This window comes from Carcharhinus amblyrhynchos, chromosome 9, assembly GCF_965287045.1.
Source record: "Carcharhinus amblyrhynchos chromosome 9, sCarAmb.v2.hapA, whole genome shotgun sequence".
Taxonomy (NCBI): Eukaryota; Metazoa; Chordata; class Chondrichthyes; order Carcharhiniformes; family Carcharhinidae; genus Carcharhinus; species Carcharhinus amblyrhynchos.
This window is the reverse complement of record NC_137332.1, coordinates 63948891-63972857: the sequence shown is the minus strand read 5'-3', so window position 1 is coordinate 63972857 and position 23967 is coordinate 63948891. Positions and strand designations below refer to the sequence as shown.

The window sequence follows — 23967 nt, the reverse complement described above, 5'->3', positions numbered from 1 at the left end:
CAGTTTTCAAAGGGCTCCTTTCACTGGAGTTAAGATTCATAAATAAATGCCTTCAAGACAATGAATGAAGAAAGTGAAGAAAAACAGGAAGCATTATGACAAGAACACACATGTAAGATGATCACCAAAAGACGAAGATGAAAAAAAGTCTTAACACGGCCTTAAATGAGAGTGTGGGATTTTCCATGTGTGGAAGGAAAACAATACACCTAGCACTGGACCTCTGGCAACACCAGTGGTTACCATCATCCAGAGTTTAAAAAAAAATGTTCCTGTTGCATGTCTCAATTTTATTGACCAGCCATTTATGTGGTACTCTGTCAAGTGGTTTCTTAGAATCCATATAGAACATATGGGTAGCACAGTGGTTAGCACTGCTGCTTCAGAGCTCCAGGGACCCGGGTTCAGTTTCCGGCTTGGGTCACCGTCTCTGTAGAGTTTGCACATCCTTCTCGTGTATGCATGGGTTTCCTCCTGATGCTCCAGTTTCCTCCCACAGTCCAAAGACGTGTGGGTTAGGTTGATTGGCCACACTAAAATTGCCCCTTAGTGTCCTGAGGTGTGTAGATGAGAGGGATTGGTGGGTACATTTGTAGGGCTATGGGGGTAGGGCCTGGGTAGGATTGAGTTTGCTGCGGACTCAACGGGCCAAATGGCATCTTTATGCACTCTAGGGTTTCGATGATATCCAGAGAGAAATTAAACATTGCGTTCCCTTCATGAAACCTGGCGGGGGGGTGGGGAAGAATTCACTTGGATTAGTAAAACATGATCTGCATTTACAAATTCATGCTGGCTCACTGGAATTAACTTTAACTTCTCCAACTACCTATTATCTTTTTACCTGATATTTCTAAAACCCTATCCATCGCTGATGACAAACTGACTGGCCTGTAATTCTAAGGAGTGCCCTTGTTCTTGAACAAATATCAGATTTGCTGTCTCCAACCCCACTTCCTTTGGCAATCTGGAGCACAAGCCTTCTGGACCAGGTGAATTATCCACTTCAAACGTAGCCATCTGTTTCAGTATATCCTCCCTAACAGTTTTCATCCCAATGATTGTACTTGCTGTATCTACTGTTGACGTTTTGTCAGCATCCTTAATTTTTCTTAGTTCTGATGAAACATCACAGACCTGAGACATTAATTCTGTTTCTCTCTCCAGACCTTCTGAGTATTTCCTCTGTTCTTATCTTAATTTCCAGCAAACACGATGCTTTGTTTCTACACCTTGGTAGTCCAAAAGGATCTGGATATCCTGGTAAATGAATCTCAAAAAGAGTGAGCATGCAGGTACAGCAAGTGTTTTGGAAAGGAAATAGAACATTGGTATTTCTTGCAAGGGAGATGGAACACAAAAGCAGGAAGTTTTACTGCAGCCGTAGTAGCAGAGTTTTGGTGAAACTGGACTACTGCCAACACTTTTGGTCACTTCTTATGAAAAAAGGGTCTAATTACCTCAAGTAGTTCAGAGAAGGTTAATGAGATTCATGCCTTACCTTAAGGTTGAACAGGTTTGATCTAAACTCATTGGAGTTCAGAAGAATGAGAAGTGAACTTACTTAACATAGAAGATTCTGAATAGACTTGATGGGATAGGGTTTGAGTTCATAATCTTTTGACTCAAGGTTAGAATCTACCAAATGAGCCAGAACTGGCACACAAAAGGGAGATCTAATAGAGATGTTTCAAATTATGAAGGAGAGAATCTGCTTCCACTGTTCGAAGGCTGAGTAACTAGGGAACACAGATCTAATGTAATTAGCATAAGGACCAGAGGGATGATTGGACTTTTTTTGCACGGTGAATTATCTGTGGTGCAGTATCTGAAAGAGTGGAGGATGTAGATTCGATCGTTCCTTTCAAAGGAAAGTCAGATATCTATTTGAAAAAAAAATGAGAGCAATAAATAAAGAGCAGAAAAATAATTGGTTAGTGCTGACCAAGAATCAACACAGGCTTGACTGCGTAATGGTTCCATCAGCATGATTTATTGAAAACATCTTCTGTAGAGGATGGAAAGGATTCTTTTGCATGCAGTTGTGACCCAGACATGTCATGCTTACATTTTTTTTCTTAAGTCTATCAAGACACATTTCAACAGGCTGCACAGTCCTTGTCGAGTTTTTCTTAAACGATGAGTTTTTTTTGGGAACTTGAGTAAGTAGAAGTGGAGATGCCAACTGGCATCCTTTTTTTTAAACAAATTTGAGCAAAATTCATTTTGATTTTTGATTAGTAAAGTATGAATTGGATTTCTGTGAGGTATTTCAATGGACACATTTTTGACAAGGTTGGGTGCTGCTATCTTTCTTGGAAAAGATGCAAATAGATAACATCATTTGTATAAAAAGGTCTCAAAAATGAGTTGACACATGAACATTGAGTTTTTATTGCATAATTATTGAAAGAAGTGAAATGTATGGACCTGTGTCCACTATTAATTGAACCGATGCTGCACTCTGGAGAAGATGCAATGTACGCGGATGTTACTGCAGCAAGTAATCCATGTTCTAGAGTTCCCTCAAATTTTGATCTGTGATACTGGAACATTTTGCCTATTAATATTAAAACAACCATAGGATTTGGATTTTTTTTTCCTAGTTCCTTTCTCTGTCACTAATTGAAATACAGTATTTTGTGTACAACTTGTTTAAAAAATCAATTCATTTTCTTCAGAATTGTGATCACTTTGTTTCAGCAAAGCAGAAGGAAAATACCTATTAAATGGAGTGCATGAGTAACAAGTTTGATATGAATAGTTTGTGATTTTGATGTTCCATATCAAATTGTATAAAATTTCAAACATAAGCACAATTATAACTGATTTAAAAATGTGCTATTGGTTTATTACTTGTGAAATGATGGAAACTGATTAGAAGAACAGATTTGGACGGTGGACTGAAAAGTTGAGTTCCAGTCTTCAGATGGAAACAGCTTATGCAGTAATGTTTAGCTTGTAGTGGTAAGCTCAGTCTTAATAGGGACACAACTTTTTAATCCTGAAAACTTGAATAATTTGATTATTACATATTGCAGGGCATATTTCTTCCTGCATTTAGAAATGAATGACTTGTGGCACAATGTTTTGTCATACTGTGTTTCAAACTAGTATTTCCATAATAAACAATTCAAATTATTCTTAAACTGTTGAACATTTCTGCATTTATATTTATTTCACAGAAAATACCCTGTATTATTAGCAAACATTTTTGAGGAAAATTAATTAATTGCCCAATGCGTAGCCAATGTTGTACACCTATCTTAGATATAAATTTATTAAGTTGATATGTTAAACGTGATATTACCAGTTGCTTTTTCAAGCAGGATAACATTTTGACTACATTTATTGTGTTGGGAGAATAAATTAGGGAGAACAGTTGGCGTTGGAGAAAAGCAAACTCTTTTGATGGTGAAACAGATGTATCCATTGTGAGATATGGAATGGAAAGTAGAAAAAATTTCATAACTTCAATTAAAGTATTTAAATAAGAAGGTAAAAGAAAGCATCGAGTTCACTGCAAAAATAATTCAGTTTGGTTTGCAGAGTCATTTTAGATACTGTGTACATGTACAGACCAGCTCTAAAACAACTGAGCATGGAACATGAAAACTGGAAAAAAGATATTGAATATGAAAATAAATTGGAAAGGTTACTTTGACACGTTAATAGCAGAGAAGAGTGGCATCCTGGGAGGAAGTGAGGGGTCAGATTGAGAAACGAGGCTAACAAAGTTTCAAGTTTTGTTGTAGCAGTTTGCACCACCATAGGGGTTGATGCTATTTCTGAACTACTGACTTAGATATTTGAGAATGCGCCATGTATAAGGGGTAAATAGCTGACAGTGAATAAATTTGCCATTAAGATACCCTCATGGTTATGTTGCCTGTAATAGCTTTAAAATAACAAAATTAAGAACAGATCTCATGATTGTCAAATTTTGCCAATGAATGACTGAGATGTACACATAGGTTTGATCCTGCGCTCGGCTGCTGCAGTAAAATTGGCCTCAACTATGTGGGTTCAGAATTAATAGGATCTGCTGATGCTGCTGGAAGAGAACTTTCATGGATTTGTGTGAGGAAATGTCTTGGTTCTGCTGTCATGCTGCCCATTCCTCCAAGTAGATTGTTGACATTCGCTATTATTGTAATTCAGCTGAAAATCAGAATGTGACAAAATGTACTGAGAAAAATTATGGTTGTTTCTCACTTTTTTAATGTGAAAACTTTGTGGTGGGGGGGGAGGGGAATGGGGGAAATAAATTTTAATGATGAAGTAAAGTCTTGCTTAGTGAAGTGCAACAATCAAACAACAGAACATGGCACCCGGTTCAAAATTTCCTTTTTGAGCTCAAACATATTCTTTTTTAAATTCTGCTCCCATGTTACAGACTTTATTCTGTATACTGGAATGCCACTTGTGAATACAATGAAATGAAATATCACAAACATCTCAGAGGACCATAGGCTGCTTTGCCCTGAGAGAGAGCGAGAGAGCTGACTGGTGGTGATTCAACCGGACAATCACCACACCTCAGAGCAAGGTTGAACTGGTGGATCATATCCATTTACCTGTGAACCCTTTCTGATGAGGTCATGAAAAGGTAGTAATGCAAATAATTTCAACTATGCAAATATTTGATTGACTCCATAGTCTCTGAAAGCAAGCAACTGCTCCATGTGGAGAGTCATGGGTGAAATATTGTGTGCCTATAAATCGGGTTGAGTAATTTTATTTGGACCGCACATAAACTCAGCAAACCTCTGATTTATGCAGTTCAAATTTACCAACATGTGTTTTTTGTTTTTTGGTGAGGAAAAGGTTTGCCCTCTGGGAAGAATAGAAATGAAGACCATCTCTAGGTCTTTGGGAAGATTCCTCAGCTAAAGTCATCGCATGCATTCAAATTACTTAAAGGGGGGAAGAAACATATATTTCAACAATGCAGTTTTATCTGCTTTCTTAATCCCTACCACACTGTCGTCCCCTCTCCTCCTCCTCCCCCAATCCATTTCAGTGTTGGGGTTATACTGAGTCTTTTTTAGCTCATTTTGTGTTTCCAAACTTTTCAAATCCCTATATAGACTTGCTAATAGTGTTAAGGACACAGTTTTATTCCTGCCTTTTATTACACATATGCCCTGGAATTAAGACTGCATTGAATTCAGAATGAATAAGAGAACAGCACAGGAGGGAGAGTTATGAGGATGTTCACTTCCACGGAGAAAGCAATATTAACATGCAGGATGAATTTGAATAGGTGATGAAGGATGAGTTGGTGGGGGGGGATGTCTGTTTTTGTAAGCAGCTATCAATAGGAGGTTTAAACCTACTGTATACATTATAGAAACATTAGACCAACAGGTTCTCAAGAACATGCATAAAGCTGCCCTGAACAAGTGCATGTATTGCTGAAACAGAACCACGCCCCCCACCCCCACGCCTGCCCCTCACAATCCAAAAGCAAGCTGCAGGCAAACCTGATGGTATTTGCGAAGTGATGTCCCTTCATGGCCATAATGGTGGGGTGAGGCCCTTAAGTGGATATTAATTACCCACTTAGGACCTTTAATGTTGATGTCTGGACAGGAAAATGGTGGGATCTCCACCCTGCATTCCCCTTTGCCAGTTGCTTTCAGCTCTGAACTTACCCAAGAGCTGGGCAGTAAATTCCACCCAAAATGGGTAGAATCAAAATCAAGGAAAGATAACTATTACTGGACTACAGAGACTCTTGACTGCTCATAGTAGCAGCTGTCATGTCACTTAATAATGCAAAAAGTTATGGGAGTGTTAATGCAAAGAGCTAGATAAGTTACATTTGCTGAATGCAGGCATCCACTTACAGCTTGCTGTATATTCTGTTTAGCCACTTGTGTGGGGAAGATGTTTTAAGTTTAATTTCATTTATTTTTGTCACAAGTAAGCTTACATTAACACTGCAATGAAGTTACTGTGAAAATCCCCTAATCACCACCTGTTCAGATACATAGAAATTAGCATGGCCAATGCACTTAACCAGCACATCTTTCCAACTGTGGGAGGAAGCAGGAGCACCCAGAGAAAGCCCACACAGGCACGGAGATTGTGCGGACTCGGCACAGACAGTGATCCAAGCTGGGAATCAAACCTGGGTCTCTGGCACTGTGAGGCAGCAGTGCTAAGCACTGTGCCACTGTGTTTTGGAGGAATGTCACTGGTTTATCCTTTTCTAGAAAATGTGTGGAATTGTTGAATCCACTGTGAAAATACCAAAAGCATATACAAAATATATGCAAAAAAAATTAAACTTTTCCAGTGTCAGTAGCAGTATTTTTTGCTAACAGTTGAATGTTCTGGGAGCAGATTAAAATGAAAAGTACAGAAGGCTTGCTGTGCTGTAATGATGCAGAAAATGAATCTTGACAAGGTGAGTGGCATGCAGTTCATTCCTAATGCACAAGTATTGAATCCAAATAATAGTGCAGTTTGACTCCATCAAACTATTTATTACTTGAAATCACCAAATTAATGTTTAGAAAGTGTCCAAGCAGGCTCCAGGTACATCACTGATGCTACATGTTGCAGTTCAAACCAATCTTTTGGAGAGGTCTTTCCAATTGTTGTCCCTCTTTACATTGAAGTTAGGAGTTTTTTGGCTGAGTATTGATTTTCTGAGATCAGGTTTGCCACTTAACTGCTAAACAAAAGTAGTTTTTTTTGTATTGCAACATGCCAATTTATTTTGCATGCCCTCTGCCCTAGTATACTGTGTTTGCTTGTCAGAACAGTGAACTGAAGTTAAAATTAACAGCTGTCCAGACTGGGTGCTTATTAAACTGGTAGTTACAGATGAAGTTTGGTAAACTACTGAGATTCTATACAGTGGCCATGGTCTCTTCATTGGATCAATGGCATTTCTTCAAAACACCCTGATTACTGAACACGTTGGTTGTATTGTTAACCTGCGAGGTGGGAAGACATTACTTGTCATGCCAAAAATATGTTCTGACGGAAGTCTGCTCGGCCAGCATCTTTAGTGTCTCAGCATCACTTTGGAGACAGACAGTCTCCTTTGACTTTAAATATAAAAGTAAATCTGAATAAGATGTTTTATTTTGTTGTTCATAGATGAGATTTGAACTATTTTTGGTTAATTAACCTTTTTCTATCACTTTAATTTTGAACATAAACAATTGGTGTATAATTTGGTAATTATGTGAAGAACTGTTTTACTTAAATGGCCATGAGAGCAACGGCAGTTCCAAGCAGATTATTGCAGATGTTACTCTCTGCATGAATGATCTGGTACCAAGTCAACATTCTTGAAAGGGTAATGACAAACACATGTTTTTGACCTTCATCTAAGGTATCGGGAATATATCTGCCTGTGCCAGTTAATGTTTTGCAAAAATCTTATGTCGTCGTGATGGCCTGGTTGAAAGCAACGTTCTCTCCATTTTCGTAGTCTTTCCATGTGCCTTTGACATTTTCATTATTTCAATCACCTATCAATAAATTCTTAATGTGACAAATTGTCTTTTTTTGCATGAAACTCATGAATACTTTAAAAGTTTGTAAAATTTAAGTCCATGATTTTTTGGCCTAATGAAGGTGTTATTTTTCAGATAGGTAAAAGTTGACCCTAGTTTTTCAAGGCCCAAACAGCATTGCGATAATTATGAACAATTACCACATTTTGTTAATTTTAGAGGTATGCATGGAAATCTTTAGATTCCCCCTGCCCCTCCAATTCTAGGGATAGTCTTCCAGCCAATGTGTATCATATATTCTATTGTGATGCTTTTGCAAAAAAAAAGTATGCAGCTCAGTTGAAACTGGGGAAAGGTTGAAGTTTATTTATTAGTCACAAGGCTTACGTTAACACTGCAATGAAGTTACTGTGAAATTCCCCTAGTCGCCACACTCTGGTCCCTGTTCAGGTCAATGCACAGACAACGGGAGGAACCCGGAGCCATGGAGGAAATCCATGCCGACACGGGGAGAATGTGCAAAATTGACAAACAGTAACCCAAGCCTGGAATCAAACGCAGGTTCCTGGTGCTGTGAGGCAGCATGCTAATCACTGTGCCACCATGTCGCGTGATCAAATGGGTTCATGAGCATTAGCAAGATGGTTACATTCCCCATGGAGTCATCCTACTAGAAAGTATTTAACGATTCAAGGCCAATGCCAGGTGGTGCACACAATTTAGTATTCCATCAGAAAATTGAAATTGTGTAGCATCTGCCACCTGAAGTCAATGTTAAAATCATCAAATTCCATCATCATGTCACCTGACATAGAGAAGAATGCTTATCGATTAGCATGCATTGGAAATATGTATAAAACACTGAACTTGACATGCCAGCAAATACTAATTGCTACCAAATTGGGTGGGGGAAAAAAAACAACTAGCTGCAAGTTCAGAGGTTCCATCTTGTACAGTGGTTGATATTGAAGCCAGTGGAGTTATTCAAGGGGATTTTGACCGTAACTTCATTGCAGTGTTAATGTAAGCCTACTTGTGACTAATGATAAACTCTTTTTAAAAAAATTTAAAAACATAAGGGTGCGCGATTGTTGTGCATTCAGTCTCCAACAATCTGGAGAGGTAAAGACTTGGAGCATTGTGTGGATGGAAATTATAGTTTATTATGTTATAAATGTATTTATTTTAATCATACAAGTTAAACTTGGTGTCGCATATACTTAATCTGCTGCTATTATAACTGGAAATTAATGTTTAAAGGGGCGTTCAGTACGTCATAGTAGACCAGCAGTCCTCTTGCACATTGCTAGGATTGTTGAGGTGTACCGCAGTGGAGTAACAGTGGCACCAGGAACAAAGAACCTGCTGATCGCTGACAGAAAATAAGCATTTGCCCTTCCACTCCTCCAGTTCACTTCTGTTGCCTGTCATATATCCAGCCCAGACTATTGCTGCTCACGCCTGGATGGTACAGTCAGAAGCTAGGCCTTTTGGGCCCAGAGCTACTTAAGATTGTCCTGCAAGGTTGCCTTTTAGACTCCTCCATTAAAAGTCAGCAGCCTTCTTTCCATCAGTCATGCTGAAGCCCTGGGGAGCACTTAGACAGGTGAAGTCACTGGTCGCTGGAAGATGGGCACTAAAGACTGCGCAAGAATGATTAATTGCAGTACAGCATGGTTAGATTTTCAAATTTAATTTGTAATGTTTATGTTGTGGTGAGCTTTTTGTTTAGCTTTGTGGCTAAGTGGATGCTATGATGGTCAGTAATAGGAAAGGCAGCGTTGGCAGTTCAGTGGTAAATGGGGCATTGGGGTTGTGCTCAGTAGTGTCGTAGTATAATGCGTCCATCATGGGCATTCCAGCTAGAAGGGGGTAGATTGGTTGCTTTCTTGGCTGGTTGCCGTATAGTTGGCGATAACGTTTGTGCAGTGATGCTGGCGAGGTTGTGGTCTAAAGCAAATTAGTGATTTGCTGAAACATTAGTGATGTCCTTAATGCAACAGTGGCAAATCAGGAGATGTTTTAGCCTGAAATGAATGGGATGTATAGAAGCTTGGAGCTGTGGTCACCTTCACAGCCATTAACAGTGCCATCCTTGTCTTACTTTGAGGCTGCAGTTGTGGCTACAACAGGTGCCCCCGCTAATGTCTGGGAGCATGGATTGTGCAGAATTCCTGAAGCCAGAATTCAATTTTTTAGCATGTGTTGCACCACTCCTTGTAGACTGTTCTGGAAACCATAAAATACTTGAACAATCACAGAGAAGGGCCAGAAATGAAGGATAATTAACCTGAATGAAATTGATGATCCCTTTGAATGACAGTGATAGGGGTGTCTGCTGAATGTATACTCAGCTGTTTGTAAGACTAAGAGATGGCTTCAGCTGGCATATTGGACTTAAGAATGGCTGAGCTGGTGTCAAATCAGCATGGCTAGCTGATTATGCTGAACGTGATGTCACTCTGTATTCTTCTGGCAGTCATTGACTACAAGTAGTGTGTTAAGATCCTCAAAATAGCATTTGGCACCGTTAGTAGCAGAAGTGTGCTCACCTGTTGCAAGTGCCATTTTGAACACCAGGTGCTACAATGTCAAATTTTGAATGAAAGTATCCCAATTATTCAAAGCATTTTTCTTTTAACTTAAAAAATTTTGAGCAGAGCTTAACTAAAATCTCTATTATAATCTGAATTTTCACAGCAGAATGCTGGTCTTCAATCAGGACGTCATGTAAAGAGACAAAATCGCAGAGGTGATTACTGAAGCATTGCAACAGCAGTGGACCTGCACCATCTTTGGATCATCTAGAACAGGATCCAGCAGAGGTAAGCATTCAGAATTCTAGTTTTACTCAATCTTCTGATTAAAAAAGAGCCAAAACTTCCAAAAAGTGACAGTTGTAGTTGGATTGCCAAACTCCTCCTCCTAGCTACTTTGCCAGTTTGAGAGATGCATGTTTCTCACCATTCTTCCAACCTGGGCCTGATGAGAAATGTGCAGTATGCTTGGTCCTTAAGACTCTGGAGAAGTGTCATGACCTCTCAATGTTAACTGTGTTTCTCGCTCCACAGATGCTGCCAGACCTACTGAGTTTTCCAGCATTTTCTATTTTTATTTAAGTTTAAGGGCCCATGTGTTTAAATTAACTTTCAGAAGTCAGGAAGATGGTAAGTGGGTGGGTGGAGAGGGGAGTTACAGTATCATAGTTAACTGGGAATTCTAAGTGATTTTAACCCTTCTAGTTTTTCCAGGGTAACTGTTCTGCTAAGAGTGTCTAAACCATCCCAAGTCTCTGATTTAAATCAGTGTTTTGGGTGATTACCAGTGTAGGGGAATTAGATGTTCAAACTTCCTGGGCGTATTTCCCGGGATATCTCTTGATATCGATCTATTGAGATCAGAAGTTCAGAGGCAGAGTGTACCATCCAGCAGAACGTTTGCAACACTGGAAATAGTCATGAAAAAAAGATGTAAGCTTAAATTTAAAAAGTATGTTTATTTCAACAAAAACATTATTAAAGATACCTGCTTTGATAAATCTGTGGGCTATAGGTCAAAGATGAATGATGCTGCCCAGTTAAGACATGCTGATCCAGAAAAGCATTTTTGCTCCTGTTACCATGTGTGGATAATTATGAAAAATAAAACATTTTCAGAGTAGCTGATACAAAAGACTGGCACAGCACACGATGAGATGTAAAGGCCAGCATACCATTTGCCTTTTTGACTCGCTTCCGCAAGCAACATTATATGCCAGATCAATGAACTCTTATCACTCTTGATTTAAACTTTTGTTTTCCAAGGTATTAAGGGAACACGAACAGGTGTTTGTGGGAGCTTGCTATGCACAGGTTGGGTGTCATGCTTCCTAGATTACAACAGCGAACACCGCAAAAGTACAGGATCTACAGGCATTTAAAGAGGCAAGGACTCGTTAAAGAGAGTCAGCATGGTTTTGTGAGTGAAAAATCTTGTGTCTCAAGTTTAATTGAGTTTTTTGAAGGAGTAACCAAGAAGGTAGATGAGAGCAGTACAGTTGATGTTGTCTACATGGACTTTAGAAAGGCCTTTGACAAGATACCCCATGGTATGTTGTTGCATAAGGTTAAATCTCATGGGATTCAGGGTGAAGTAGCAAAATGGATACAAAATTAGCTTGATGACAGAAGACAGAGGGTGGCTGTAGAGGATTGTTTTTCAAACTGGAGGCCTGTGACCAGCAATGTGTATCAGGCAATGGTGTTGGGTCCACTGTTATTTGTTATTATTAATGATTTGGATGAGAATTTACGAGGCATGGTTAGTAAGTTTGCAGATGTTTAGTGAAGAAGGTTATCTTGGATTGCAGTGCGATCTTGATCAGTTGGGCCAGTGGGCTGACAAATGGCAAATGGAATTTAATTTAGATAAATGCGAGGTTATGCATTTCGGTAGATTGAACCAGGGCAGGACTTAGTTAATGGTAGGGCGTTGGGGACAGTTATAGAATAGAGATCTAGGGATACATGTTCATAGCTCCTCGAAAGCTCATGGAGTCACAGATGGGCAGAGTGATGAAGAAGGCATTTAGCATGCTTGGTTCCATTGGTCAGAACATCGAATCCAGGAGTTGGGATGTCTTGTTGAAATTGTACAAGATATTGGTAAGGCCACACTTGGAATACTGTGTACAGTTCTGGTCACCCTATTGTATAAAGGATACTATTAAACTAGAAAAAGTGCTGAAAAGATTTTCTAGGATGCTACAGGACTTGATGGTTTGAGTTATAAGGAGAGGCTGGATAACCTAGGACTTTTTTCTCTGGCGCGTAGGAGGCTGAGGGGTGATCTTATAGAGGCCCATAAAGTAATGAGGAGCATAGATTAGCTGGATAGTCAATATCTTTTCCCAAAGATAAGGAAGTCTAAAACTAGAGGGCATAGGTTTAAGATGAAAGGGGAGAGATGCACAGGGGTCCAGAGGGCCAATTTTTCCAGAGGGTGGTGAGTGTTTGGAACAAGCTGCCGGAGGTGGTAGTAGAGGTGGGTACAATTTGCCTTTTAAAAGTTATTTAGATGGGTAAGATGGCTATTGAGGGATATGGGCCAAACGTGGGCAATTGGGACGAGCTTAGTCATTTTTTAAAAAAATTACATGGACAAGTTCAGCCGAAGGGCCTGCCTCCATGCTGTAAACCTCTGATTCTAAGTACGTATTGGCTGTCAACTGTTTTAGGGCACACTATGGCCTTGAAAAAATGCAAATTCTTGTTTCTGATCAGTGTTGGCACTATTGTACGACCAACAGGCTGATCAATTCCTACACAGCAAAGATCAGAGGCTTTTTGTCGAGGCCTTGAACAGAATGTTGGCCAAAACTATCTGAATTTGTATCATATTATGGGGATCTTTACATCAGTCTGGGTGAATAAGTAGGCGGGACCTTGGTTTAGACTGTCTTTTGAAAAGTTGCACCTTCAGCAAAGTGACACTCCTTCAGTACTGCACTGAAATTTTAGCCAAGATTATATCCTTTCTGCATTGCAGCTTGAATCCAAAACCACCTGAATCTCATATCAAGTGAGCTAAATTGAAAGTTGGTGTATGTCAATCTACTGGAAATATGAACACTTAAATAACTGCTACTTTTGTTCTCGAACAGAGATGGTTCAGTGGCATTCATTACCTGAGTTACAAAGCTGAAAAGTTTATTTGTAATTTCAGCAGAAAGCTTACTCATCCCAAACACCTCTGGATGTGAATAGTGTAAATAAGCTTAATGGATGCACTGAGAAAAATCAAAGCTTATGTAAATGACAATGCTTGTTATATTTAATATCTTAGGTAAAAGAATCCTATTCCCACTGCATTATGGATGAGCAGTCTCCACAGCAATTCGCTGGTCATGTTGCAGTTTCTGCATTTCAGTCACAGGTACTATTTTCGTAAGTTTTAAAAGCTTCGGTGTTGAATTTAATGCCAAAATGGTTTGTAAAAAGAAAACAAAACTTCCAAGTATTAAATGCTTTCTGTGACTATAATGTACATGTATATAGTGCAATAGTGATCAGATAACCTGTTTAGCGAGATTGGTTAAGAGAGAAATATTGACCAAGAACTGCTGAGAACAATGTGCTTGTCTTTAAGTGCCCTGCTATCTTTTATGCCCACTTGAGTGGGCTGATGGGAACCAGTTTTGTGTCCCATCTGAAATAATGTAGCTCTTCCTTTGTATAGCACTGAAGAGATAGTATTGATTATGTGCCAGTGTCTCTGGAATGGAGCATGAACCTGTGAATGAATGTATTTGGTTGAGGTGAGAGAACTGTCGTTGAGCCATGCCTGACAAGATTTCAACATGTTTTTACGAATACATTTGGCTACATAATCTCTAACAAGAATATACAAAGTTTTTCATTAAAAGTGTATTTTTGGCCAAACAAGTTTGCAAGTGTGCTGGATAATTGTTTATCTTGGTGACAAAATACTTTTGGAGAAGAGTAGTGGCACATGAATTGTGTTCAGGAGTGAACAACAAGCAATATTTCAGTAAATTTGTAGTGGATCTAATTCCAGAATGAGGCTGGTGCAGTTATAAACAAGTCCAAATTTTGAAAAATTCAAATACACATTCCACCCTAATTATCACTCTTCAACTATTGCTTTTGCCTCAACGCGCATTTTTGATGGATGTGGCTACTTGAGTTTCAGATAAGTTAAACCATTGTAAGGGTAACAGTATATGCAAAATTATGCATCTCAGACAAAACGGACACTTTTATATGGTTATGGAATATAATGAAAAAACACATCAATCCACAAATCTATTTTAAGCCTGTAGAACTTCAAAATAAGTTATTTTCCGTGTGTTAGCCATAGGACATTGATCAAGAGAACTGATTTTGAGGATTTTTATTCTGTTGCAGCTGACATTGCTGAGCTATCATGCACCCTAATACATTGCTTATTTATCATTAGCCTTTAGTCATATTAATCAAGGAGTATCTGAGGATCTGCTTACTGAGTGGTTTGGAGGTCAGTGTTTTTGGAAGCCGGTCTGCGATTTAATTTATTTTTTTTATTTCAAATTAAACCTGGCTTAATTGTATGTGGTAACAATATCTTTCACGTTTGGCACCGTTCTGTGAGACAGTTTCCAGATGCAAGTACATACTTCTGGAATTCTAATCGTTGCTTTCCACTTGCTCTAAAATTCTGAAACTAAACGTAAGCAACCCAAAATTCTGCGTGATCTTCTTTTTCTTTGTCTAATAACTTTATCCATTGGGTAGTGTCATACTCGTAAGATCATTTTCTTTCAAAAGGGAACACTTGGGACATCAGTGAAGTCAAAAAGAAAACCAGGTAAATGGAGAACGTGAGAGTCGATATTGAGCAAGGATTGACCATCTTAAAAATCAGTTCAAAAATAATAATTCTTTGGATCAGGATGTTGTTTACAAGTCCTGCATTTATTACTGAGATATTTCATCTGTAGTTGGTGATGGGAGCATATTATTACATAGTGGCCGTAATGGGCATCTGAAACAAAGTTGGGATGTGTAAGCATATCAAAGGAATGCCATCCGCTGTGCTATGTGTGAAGAAGATATATTCATTTTAGCAATTTCATACAACTGCAGTAGCTTGCAAGGCACTGAGAGTTGAGAGTCAATCATGGTCATGTGGGACTGAAAGTCACATTCAGTTTTCTTCAATCAAGACCATTAGTGAAACAGCTGGGTACTTGGAACAATCTAGATAACTTTTTCTTAAATTCAAGATTTAAACTATTGTGCAATTTCAGCATCTGTTCTTTGGATTATAATACAGTAGCATAACCACAGCACCACCATTTCATAGGTTAAAAGGCTGTAATAAATATTGCTTTGGACACTGAGTACAAGGCGGATAATCATACAGCAGTGTGTTTTTGTAGCTACTGGGAAAGGGAATTTTAAAATCTGTGGTAGCAAAGTTCTTAAGATGTTGCATCTGTAGGTGGTGATGGAAGCATATTGTTAATGCAGTAGGGCCACCTAAAACATAAAGTTAGGGAGGAGTGCTATTGTTTGTTGAACTGTAGCTTTAGTGATAAGGGGTGTGGAAGTGGGGAATTTGTGGATTAACAGTACAGAATCACAATTTAGCGGTGGAAAAATACCCTGTTCATCATTTGGCATAATGTCAATAAAATCATGTAAATTGGCATGAGGCGTTTCACTGTACATGTGTTAATTAATCTGTGTGGGAAATTCCCTGAGTTGATGTGCGCAAGGGTTAAAGGTTATTTGATTGAGATTTCACATTCCTGAAGAATGTGACAAATAATTCTTGAAAGTACTAGATGCAAGAAGATCCCACTTTTTAAATAGGAACCAAGCTGTTGAACTTCAAATACTGTGAAATAAGTATTCCATTCACTTAGCCACAATGTCACTATTAAATATTCCTGCAGAATGGGAGCAAGTTCTCTCATATGTCTAGAAATAAACACAAAAGTACTTGCAGATGACATAATTTTTAAAACCTTTTCAACCACATAACACAGAATTATAGTCAAATATGTCTACATAGTAAGAATTAAGCAAATGGGGGCACTGATTTTAAAAAGGAATTAAGAGAACAAGAACACTGCAAATTTATTGCCACTACATTTAAAAGAAATGACGTATATAGCATGATTTCCATGAATTGACAATCAGAAGCAGGCAGAGTCGTAATGCCAGTGAGTGGAAAGTTTGCAGCAGGAGGGAGTGCAGAGGAGGTTTACTAGGCTGATACCAGAGTTGAGGGGGTTGAGCTATGAGGAGAGGCTGAATAAACTAGGCTTGTACTCGTTAGAGTTGAGAAGAATGAGGGGAGATCTCATTGAGATGTATAAGATGATGAATGGGATGGATAGGATAGAGGTGGAGAGACTCTTCCCGCTCAAAAAAGACAGTAGGACTAGGGGGCACAGCCTCAAGATAAAGGGGGGTGCGGTTTAGAACGGAGTTGAGGAGGAACTTCTTCACTCAAAGGGTGGTGAATCTCTGGAATTCTCTGCCCGTTGAAGTGGTGGAGGCTGCCTCGCTAAATATTTTTAAGACGTGGGTTGATGGGTTTTTGATAAGAGAGGGAATTAAGGGTTATGGGGAGAGAGCGGGAAAGTGGAACTGAGCCACGACAGATCAGCCATGATCTTATTGAATGGCGGGGCAGGCTTGAAGGGCTAAATGGCCTACTCCTGCTCCTATTTCTTATGTTTCTTATGTTCTTATGTTCCATGGACAGTAGAAAGTACTTAAGGGTTTGGTATGGGTTAGAAACAGTCACAATAGATACAGTTAAACAGCAAGTAACCAACAGGTTTGAAAAAACTAGAGACACAGCAAAGGACTGCAAAATGCGGAGTTCAGAAAGGTATTTACGCCCTTGGGTATTATGCTTCAAGCCAATATGAAAATGCACACAGACCAAGATTTTGTCCGAGTCGGGCAATTCCCAGAAGGTCATTTGTTAGATTTGATGCATGTTTAGGGTTCATCATTTATGCCCACAAAGTTGTTAGAAGTGTGAGCTGATAACAACATTATTGTGTCATCATCATTTGACAAGGCAACACAGAATCCAGGATCCAAGTGAAGGATTTTTCAGATCGTTTATCCCCTTAACCAGTAAGATTCAAGGATTGAAATCAAAGTAGAGGAAGGACTGAGAAGGAAATATATACTCGAGTGAGTGAAGAGAAACATAAGGGGAGAAAGATGTAGACAGCAAGAAAAAAGTGAGAATAAAAATATAAGATTTGGTCATTTTAAAATTTGCCAAAATGGTTCACAGCATACAGGAATGAGGCATCAAATCTTTTCTGTTGTATTTAGTAGAAAAGTAATGTGCAAGTTGGTGAAAAACACCTGGAGATTAAGTGCAAGATGCTATTTTCGCAAAGCTAATGACAGAGTAGATCAGATCCTTTGGAGGTGCCTTGCAACTTATGATTCACATTTCTTGGCTCATTTCTTCCTTGCTGTAAGTGGCTGCATTTGTAACAGCTTATGTTGTTCAGGTACTAATATCTTTTTGTTCGGATCTGGGCCATTTGTTTTAAGTGATGATGAAGGCACATTAATTGCAAAAACAGAACAAGTATTTGCACTGCCCCGAGCAACCAGCAGCCCTTGTGTCAGCTGGGTAGAAGATACAAATTCTTAGCGTAATGGTAACCTAATGGAGAAAAATATTCTCAAAAGCAGAGCCAAAATACTGATTTTAAAATCTGGGAAAGCTCCCACACAGGGGCAGTAGATTTTTTTTATTGTGTGGACACAGGCAGAATGAGAGAGAACCCAATGCAGTGACATTGTGCATTAGAGGGCCCTTAAAAGACTAGTAACTTTCCTTTTTGGTCATATTATGGAAAGTACATGGTTCACTTATTCATTCTTGCAGCATAGATGAAACCTGCAAGCACAGGAAAAATAAACATTCCTAAATCTGTTAAAAACACGCACAATAAAGAAGCCAAACAGTGATTTAGCACTCTTTGGCTTTGGAAGGTCAGGATTTTGTTCAACATCACAGAAAATGAGAGGTTCACATTTATTTATTATTGAAACCTGAGAGGGAGTTTTGGACATGAGGGAAGTCAATTTAACTATATTAACCATTTAAGTTTAAAAAGGGAGAGATTCTAAGTGAACAGGAGTGATTTTGAGTTGGATTAATATGGGTCAGAATTTCAAGGTTTAAACTAGAAATAATTGGAGTGGATTGGCAATGCTTATAGTGAAAGAATGCATCACCACTGTTTGGCTTGCTTGATTTCAATAGTTAATACAAATAAGATGCCTTGAAAAATTTTAATGTACTCATTGATCTATCTGTGTGTTATATAACGGGAATCTGGGTCAAGCGGGTGAAACAAGGATGGATTGTTGGGAAAATTGAACAATATCTATGAGTATGGTAGCTCTGGGTTATGGGACTGAACTGTTAATCAGAGGCCTGCAGAAGTGTTCTCGAAACAGGAGTTCAAATCCTTCCTGTTAAGTTAAATTAATAAATTTATTATCGGTAATGACTGTAAAACACTCATTATTGTCTTCCAGTTCATTTGCATCCTTTAGGGAAGGAAATCTGCTGTCAATTGATCAGACTTCAGACCACAGTAGCATGGTGACTTTTAACTGCACTCTAAAATGGCCTAGCATGCCATTCACTTGTAATTAAGGCATGTCAGTCCATGCCCTAGACTAGGGAAATTATGCATGGATGATAAATGCTGGCCTGGCCATCTCCTGTGAATGATTCTTTTAAAAATTGGACCAGGGCATGGGTGAAGTTGAGCCTCCATTTTAAAGTTAAGCATTTTGTTTCTAGTTTCATATACTGCCACAATTTCAATGGAAAATTTTAGCCTAGTTCCAGAAACAAGGATGTTAAGCTCAATGGAGTGGAGAACTTTCCCTGCAGTCCAGCAGGAGAAGCTGGGCAACACAGCTGAAGTCCTACAACACCACTGGTGGGAGGGTATAATGACAATGTATCGCATTTCCATTAATGTAACCACGAGAAATAGCATTAAAAATTTGCAGCCAAATATATTGAGAGTATGGCAATGGTAATAGTGTTTCATACGAAGTGATGCACAGAAGTAAGAATTTTAACATTGCATGATTTGGCATTTACTGTGAAACATTGGTATATATTCTCATCTATCAGTTTTCACTTTGGCTTGCAAATAGTAATAAAAATGCTTACAAACTTGGATGCAAATCAAAAAGCACAATAATAAAGATAATGCAATTTTTAAATTAAAAAAATGCATAACCTGGAATCATGGCTAATCAAGTAGTTTTTGCATCATTCAATGTATGTTTTGTTTTTAATTTGAAAGATTACACTCACAAGATGTGAAACAAGCACCACGTTGTGCTTAAACATAGTGGAATTGGAGATTGGGGCACAGCTCCAAAACAGTCAGTCCAATTTTTAATTCATAATTTTGAGAACCAGTTTTTTTATAGATAATGAAGGGGCTAGATAGGGTAGAGGTAGAGAGATTCTTTCCACTTAGAAAGGAAACCAGGACTAGAGGGCACAGCCTCAAAATAAGGGAGGGGAGGGTGCAGTTTAGAACAGAGTTGAGGAGGAACTTCTTCTCTGAGGGTGGTGAATCTCTGGAATTCTCTGCCCATTGAAGTGGTGGAGGCTACCTTGTTGAATATGTTTAAGTCACGGGTAGATAGATTTCTGATAAGGGAATTAAGGGTTATGGGGAGCAGGCGGGTAAGTGGAACTGATCCACTTCAGGTCAGCCATGATCTTGTTGAATGGTGGGGCAGGCTCGAAGGGCTAGATGGCCTACTCCGGCTCCTATTTCTTATGTTCTTAAAATGTACTAATTGTTCACAAACATATTAGCATAAACAATTTCATTTATCAGTCAGGTTTCAAAATATTTATTCCTCAGATTGATATCTGCTAAAACATAATTTCAGTCATTAACATTGTTTGGCAGAATTCATTTATAAATATTATAAATGCATGTTGTAAAATATCTTAACTATTTTGTAACCATGGAATTAGGTTGCTTTTGGAACTGCTGTTAACATTGAAATGTGACTTCTTTGGATGCTGGAAATAATTATGGGCTGTGCGTTGTTGATCTTTTGTCATTTATTTTGAGACTTACCTTTTTAAAAAAAAGGAATTTTTGCCTCTGAATTTACGATCCACTCTTTTGGAGACATGAAGTTGGGTGGTCGTGTGACTGGGGATTGGATGCACTCTGATTACTTTCATTGAATTTCATCATTTGTCTTGATGCTGAAAATAAAGTAAGAACACCTGGAGAATGCAATAGGTGCACATGTTAAAGGTCTTTAATTGTACTGAAGCTTGTGGGAATTGTCATTGAAAGTAATTGAAGAACTGTGATGATAGCTAATTTCAAAATAAACAAATGTTTCAATTTTCAGCTCCAAAATTCTATGAAGAAATTAACCATTTGACTCATTGTTGAGTGTGAAATAAAATCAAGAACAAGTTGTATATTTGTTCCAGGAGCAGGATTAGTTTGAATTAATCATTTTCTTCTGCTTGTTCTATGTGGCACTTAGCAAATTGTATTTGGATTTTTGGATCCTGATGGGATCTAGAGTTTTAAAAACTGGCTGGTGAGATAGTGTTCGTTGTAATTTTTCAAAATTCTGTGGATTTGGGGAAGATGCCTTTAGGTTAGGTAATAGCAAATGCTCAAAAAGTGTGGAGGGGGGTGGGGAGGAAAACAAAGCAGGAAACTACTGGCCAATTAGCTTAACACCTGTCAAAGGGGAAATGATGGTAGGTGTTTGATGTCATGGCAGGGCACTTAAAGGCTATCAGGCAGAGTCAACATGACTGTGAGAAAGGAAATCATGTTTTACCAATATATTGGAGTTCTTTGAAGGGGTCACATGTACTTTGGATGAAGCAGATCTTGTACGTGCTGTACTTGGATTTCCCATGAGCATTTGAGAGCGTGCCACATCAAAAATAATGGCAGAAATTAGAAGCTCGTGGTGTGAGGAGTAACATGGATAGAAGATTGGCTCGCTAATAAGAAATAAAGAGTCAGTATGAATGTCTTTTTCTGGTTGGTGGGATGTAACAAATGGTGTGCCACAAGGATCAATGTTGTATTTGGATGAAACAACCAAAGGTATGGTTGCTAAATTTGATAATGCAAAGAGGTAGGAAAGTAATGTGTAAAGATGACATAAGGAGTCGACAAGGGGACAAATGAGTTAAGTGGTTGGGTAAAGATCTGGCAAATGGATTATATTGTGGAAAAATGTGAAATTATCCAATTTGGCATGAATAATAAAGCATATTATTTAGATCAGAAATTGTAGAGCTCTGTGATTCTGAGGGATCTGGTGCATGGATCACAAAAGGCTGATATACAGGTACAGCAAGTAAATAGGAAAGTTCATAATGTTATTGCTTGTTGAGGGGTATTGAATATGCAAGTAGGGCGGTTATGATTCAGTTATACAAGACTCTGGTGAGACCACAAATGATGTACTGTGTACAGTATTAAGGAAGGATGTAAATGCATTAGAAGCAGTTCAACAAAGGTTTATTAAACTAATACCAGGAATGGGCGAATTGTCTTGCAAGAGATTAATCAGGTTTGGCTTTTATCTGCTGGATTTCAGAAGAGTAAGATGTGATTGGATTGAAACACGCTAAGGGAGCTTGTCAGGGTGGATGTGGAGAGGATGTGTTTCCTCTTGTAGGGGAGGCTCGAGCCCAGGGTCATTGTTTAAAAATGAGTCATCCATTTAACACAGATGAGAATTTTTTTCTTTGAAGGTAGCGAGTCTTTGGAGTTCTTTCTCAAAAGGCAATGGAAACAGTGTCTTTGTTTTCAAGCCAGAGATCAGTGAATTTGTGACAAACAAGGGGGTGAAAGGGAGATTCAAGTCAGATCAACCATGATCTTATTAAATGCACAGTAGAGTTGAAGGACCGAGGCCTATTCCTAATTTGTATTTTCATACTTGCAGCTGCAGTAGATTTGGTTTCATTTTTGCACAGTAAATGGGAACAATCTGCTTTGAATGAAAATCAGGCAAGGAGATGTATACTATTTGTTAAAGTAATACAAGTAATGCAGTACAAATACAGAACCTATATGTGCAGAAGTGTTGTTTAATTTTGTTATTTCTGATTGACAGCTAATTAAATTATGCAGAAGATGATTTCATTTAAAATGACTTCTTTTGAATGCAGCCACAATGAATGTTGTATGCATCCAGCCTGATTACTGTAATGCATGGTTAAAAGTATTTTTAATATTAGAGTTTTATTTAGACTTGGTTTGAATAGACCAAGTCTATTCCTGGATTTTCTTTTGAGAGAGAAGTTAGTTGTTGGGTTAAACTGTTGTAATATGTCATTCAGGAGGTTCAATAAGAATTTAAAGAATATTTTGGACTTTAGAAATATCACTGTACAACCACTTGAAGTATCGTATAGAGAGCTGTTTGAAATATGGAAGCTGACTTTGAAATTCACAATACAATTCTCTCTTGTTCAACTTCGTTTTAAATTATCCTTGTGCTATTCAATTATCCAATAGTCATTTGTAATAAAATTGCACTTTATTGTGAGGAGAAAAAAGTTTTAATTGATGTATTCATATGGAATTGGAAACTGGCATTTTAAACAGAGGCGAAGCTTGCTTCTAATTTACTATGTGTGAAAGGTTATAAATTATGTGGCTGTTAATCATAATTTAACTGCTCCCAATAGGATAATTCACTGCTTCAAAATTAAAATGATAATTCATGTACTCAGTTATGCCATCATGTTTCAACCACAGACTATACTCTAACTACTTTACACATGACCCGAATTCCCTTTTCATCAGGGGTCATGGAATAGGATGTCATGCTTGTAATTTACATGTGGGAGATTTCTGAAACTTTTCTCGCTCATAATAATAAGGATAACCACTGGTCACAAAAAGATACTTTGGCCTTTAATATTTTACTGTATTTTTTCATAACAGTGAAACTGGGTCTCAAATTTTCAGATGTGCATATATTTATGTATCAGCATTGTAGTTCTTTGGCAAATGGCTCTTGACACTTAATCCTGATTCAATTTCAGACACCAGTCTCTGTTGTAAAATGACTGCCTTTGTTCTGTTGTATGACCAGAAGTGTATAGAATTTCTTCCTGCTGTAATATTGAACCAAATTTTGATGTAACAGCACATCTAATAGTTTCTGTCATTCATTAATCTTGCTCTTCTCCTTCAGCTCAAAACATATTTGCCCACTAAGTTCCTGAAAGTGCGAGCTGCTAATGCAGCAGTGAGAGAAACAAGTCATCTGAGATCTTGGTGAATTAGCCAATTACCACCCCATTGGTCTAACCCTTATCAGCAAAATGGTAGAAAGTGTTGTTGTTAGTGCTATCCGGTACATAAGAACATAAGAAACAGGAGCAGGAGTAGGCCATCTAGCCCTTCGAGCCTGCCCCGCCATTCAATAAGATCGTGGCTGATCTGTCGTGGCTCAGTTCCACATTCCCACCCTCTCCCCATAACCCTTAATCCCCTCTCTTATCAAAAACCCATCAACCCGCGTCTTAAAAATATTTAGCGAGGTAGCCTCCACCACTTCAACGGGCAGAGAATTCCAGAGATTCACCACCCTTTGAGCGAAGAAGTTCCTCCTCAACTCCGTTCTAAACCGCCCCCCCTTTATCTTGAGGCTGTGCCCCCTCGTCCTACTATCCTTTCTGAGCGGGAAGAGTCTCTCCACCTCTATCCTATCCATCCCATTCATCATCTTATACGTCTCATGAGATCTCCCCTCATTCTTCTAAACTCTAACGAGTACAAGCCTAGTTTATTCAACCTCTCCTCATAGCTCAACCCCCTCAACTCCGGTATCAGCCTAGTAAACCTCCTCTGCACTCCCTCCAAGGCCAAAATATCCTTGCGTAAGTACGGCGCCCAAAACTGCAC

At 38.6% G+C, this 23967-nt stretch overlaps 1 protein-coding gene across 5 annotated transcripts in view; it reads left to right on the top strand.

Annotated features, from left to right (window-relative positions):
• nek7 (NIMA-related kinase 7) overlaps window positions 1–23967 on the top strand; it is a 180793-nt gene that overhangs the window by 60662 nt on the left and 96164 nt on the right. For 4 of the 5 annotated variants that reach the window (XM_080195842.1, XM_080195838.1, XM_080195840.1 and 1 more), the window contains exons 2-3: window positions 10179–10303; window positions 13302–13391. In XM_080195842.1, coding sequence (XP_080051968.1) covers window positions 13329–13391 — 63 coding nt within the window. In that variant the 5' untranslated portion in view covers window positions 10179–10303; window positions 13302–13328. The remainder of the gene's footprint in view (window positions 1–10178; window positions 10304–13301; window positions 13392–23967) is intronic. The other variant, XM_080195839.1, reaches the window with a different exon arrangement.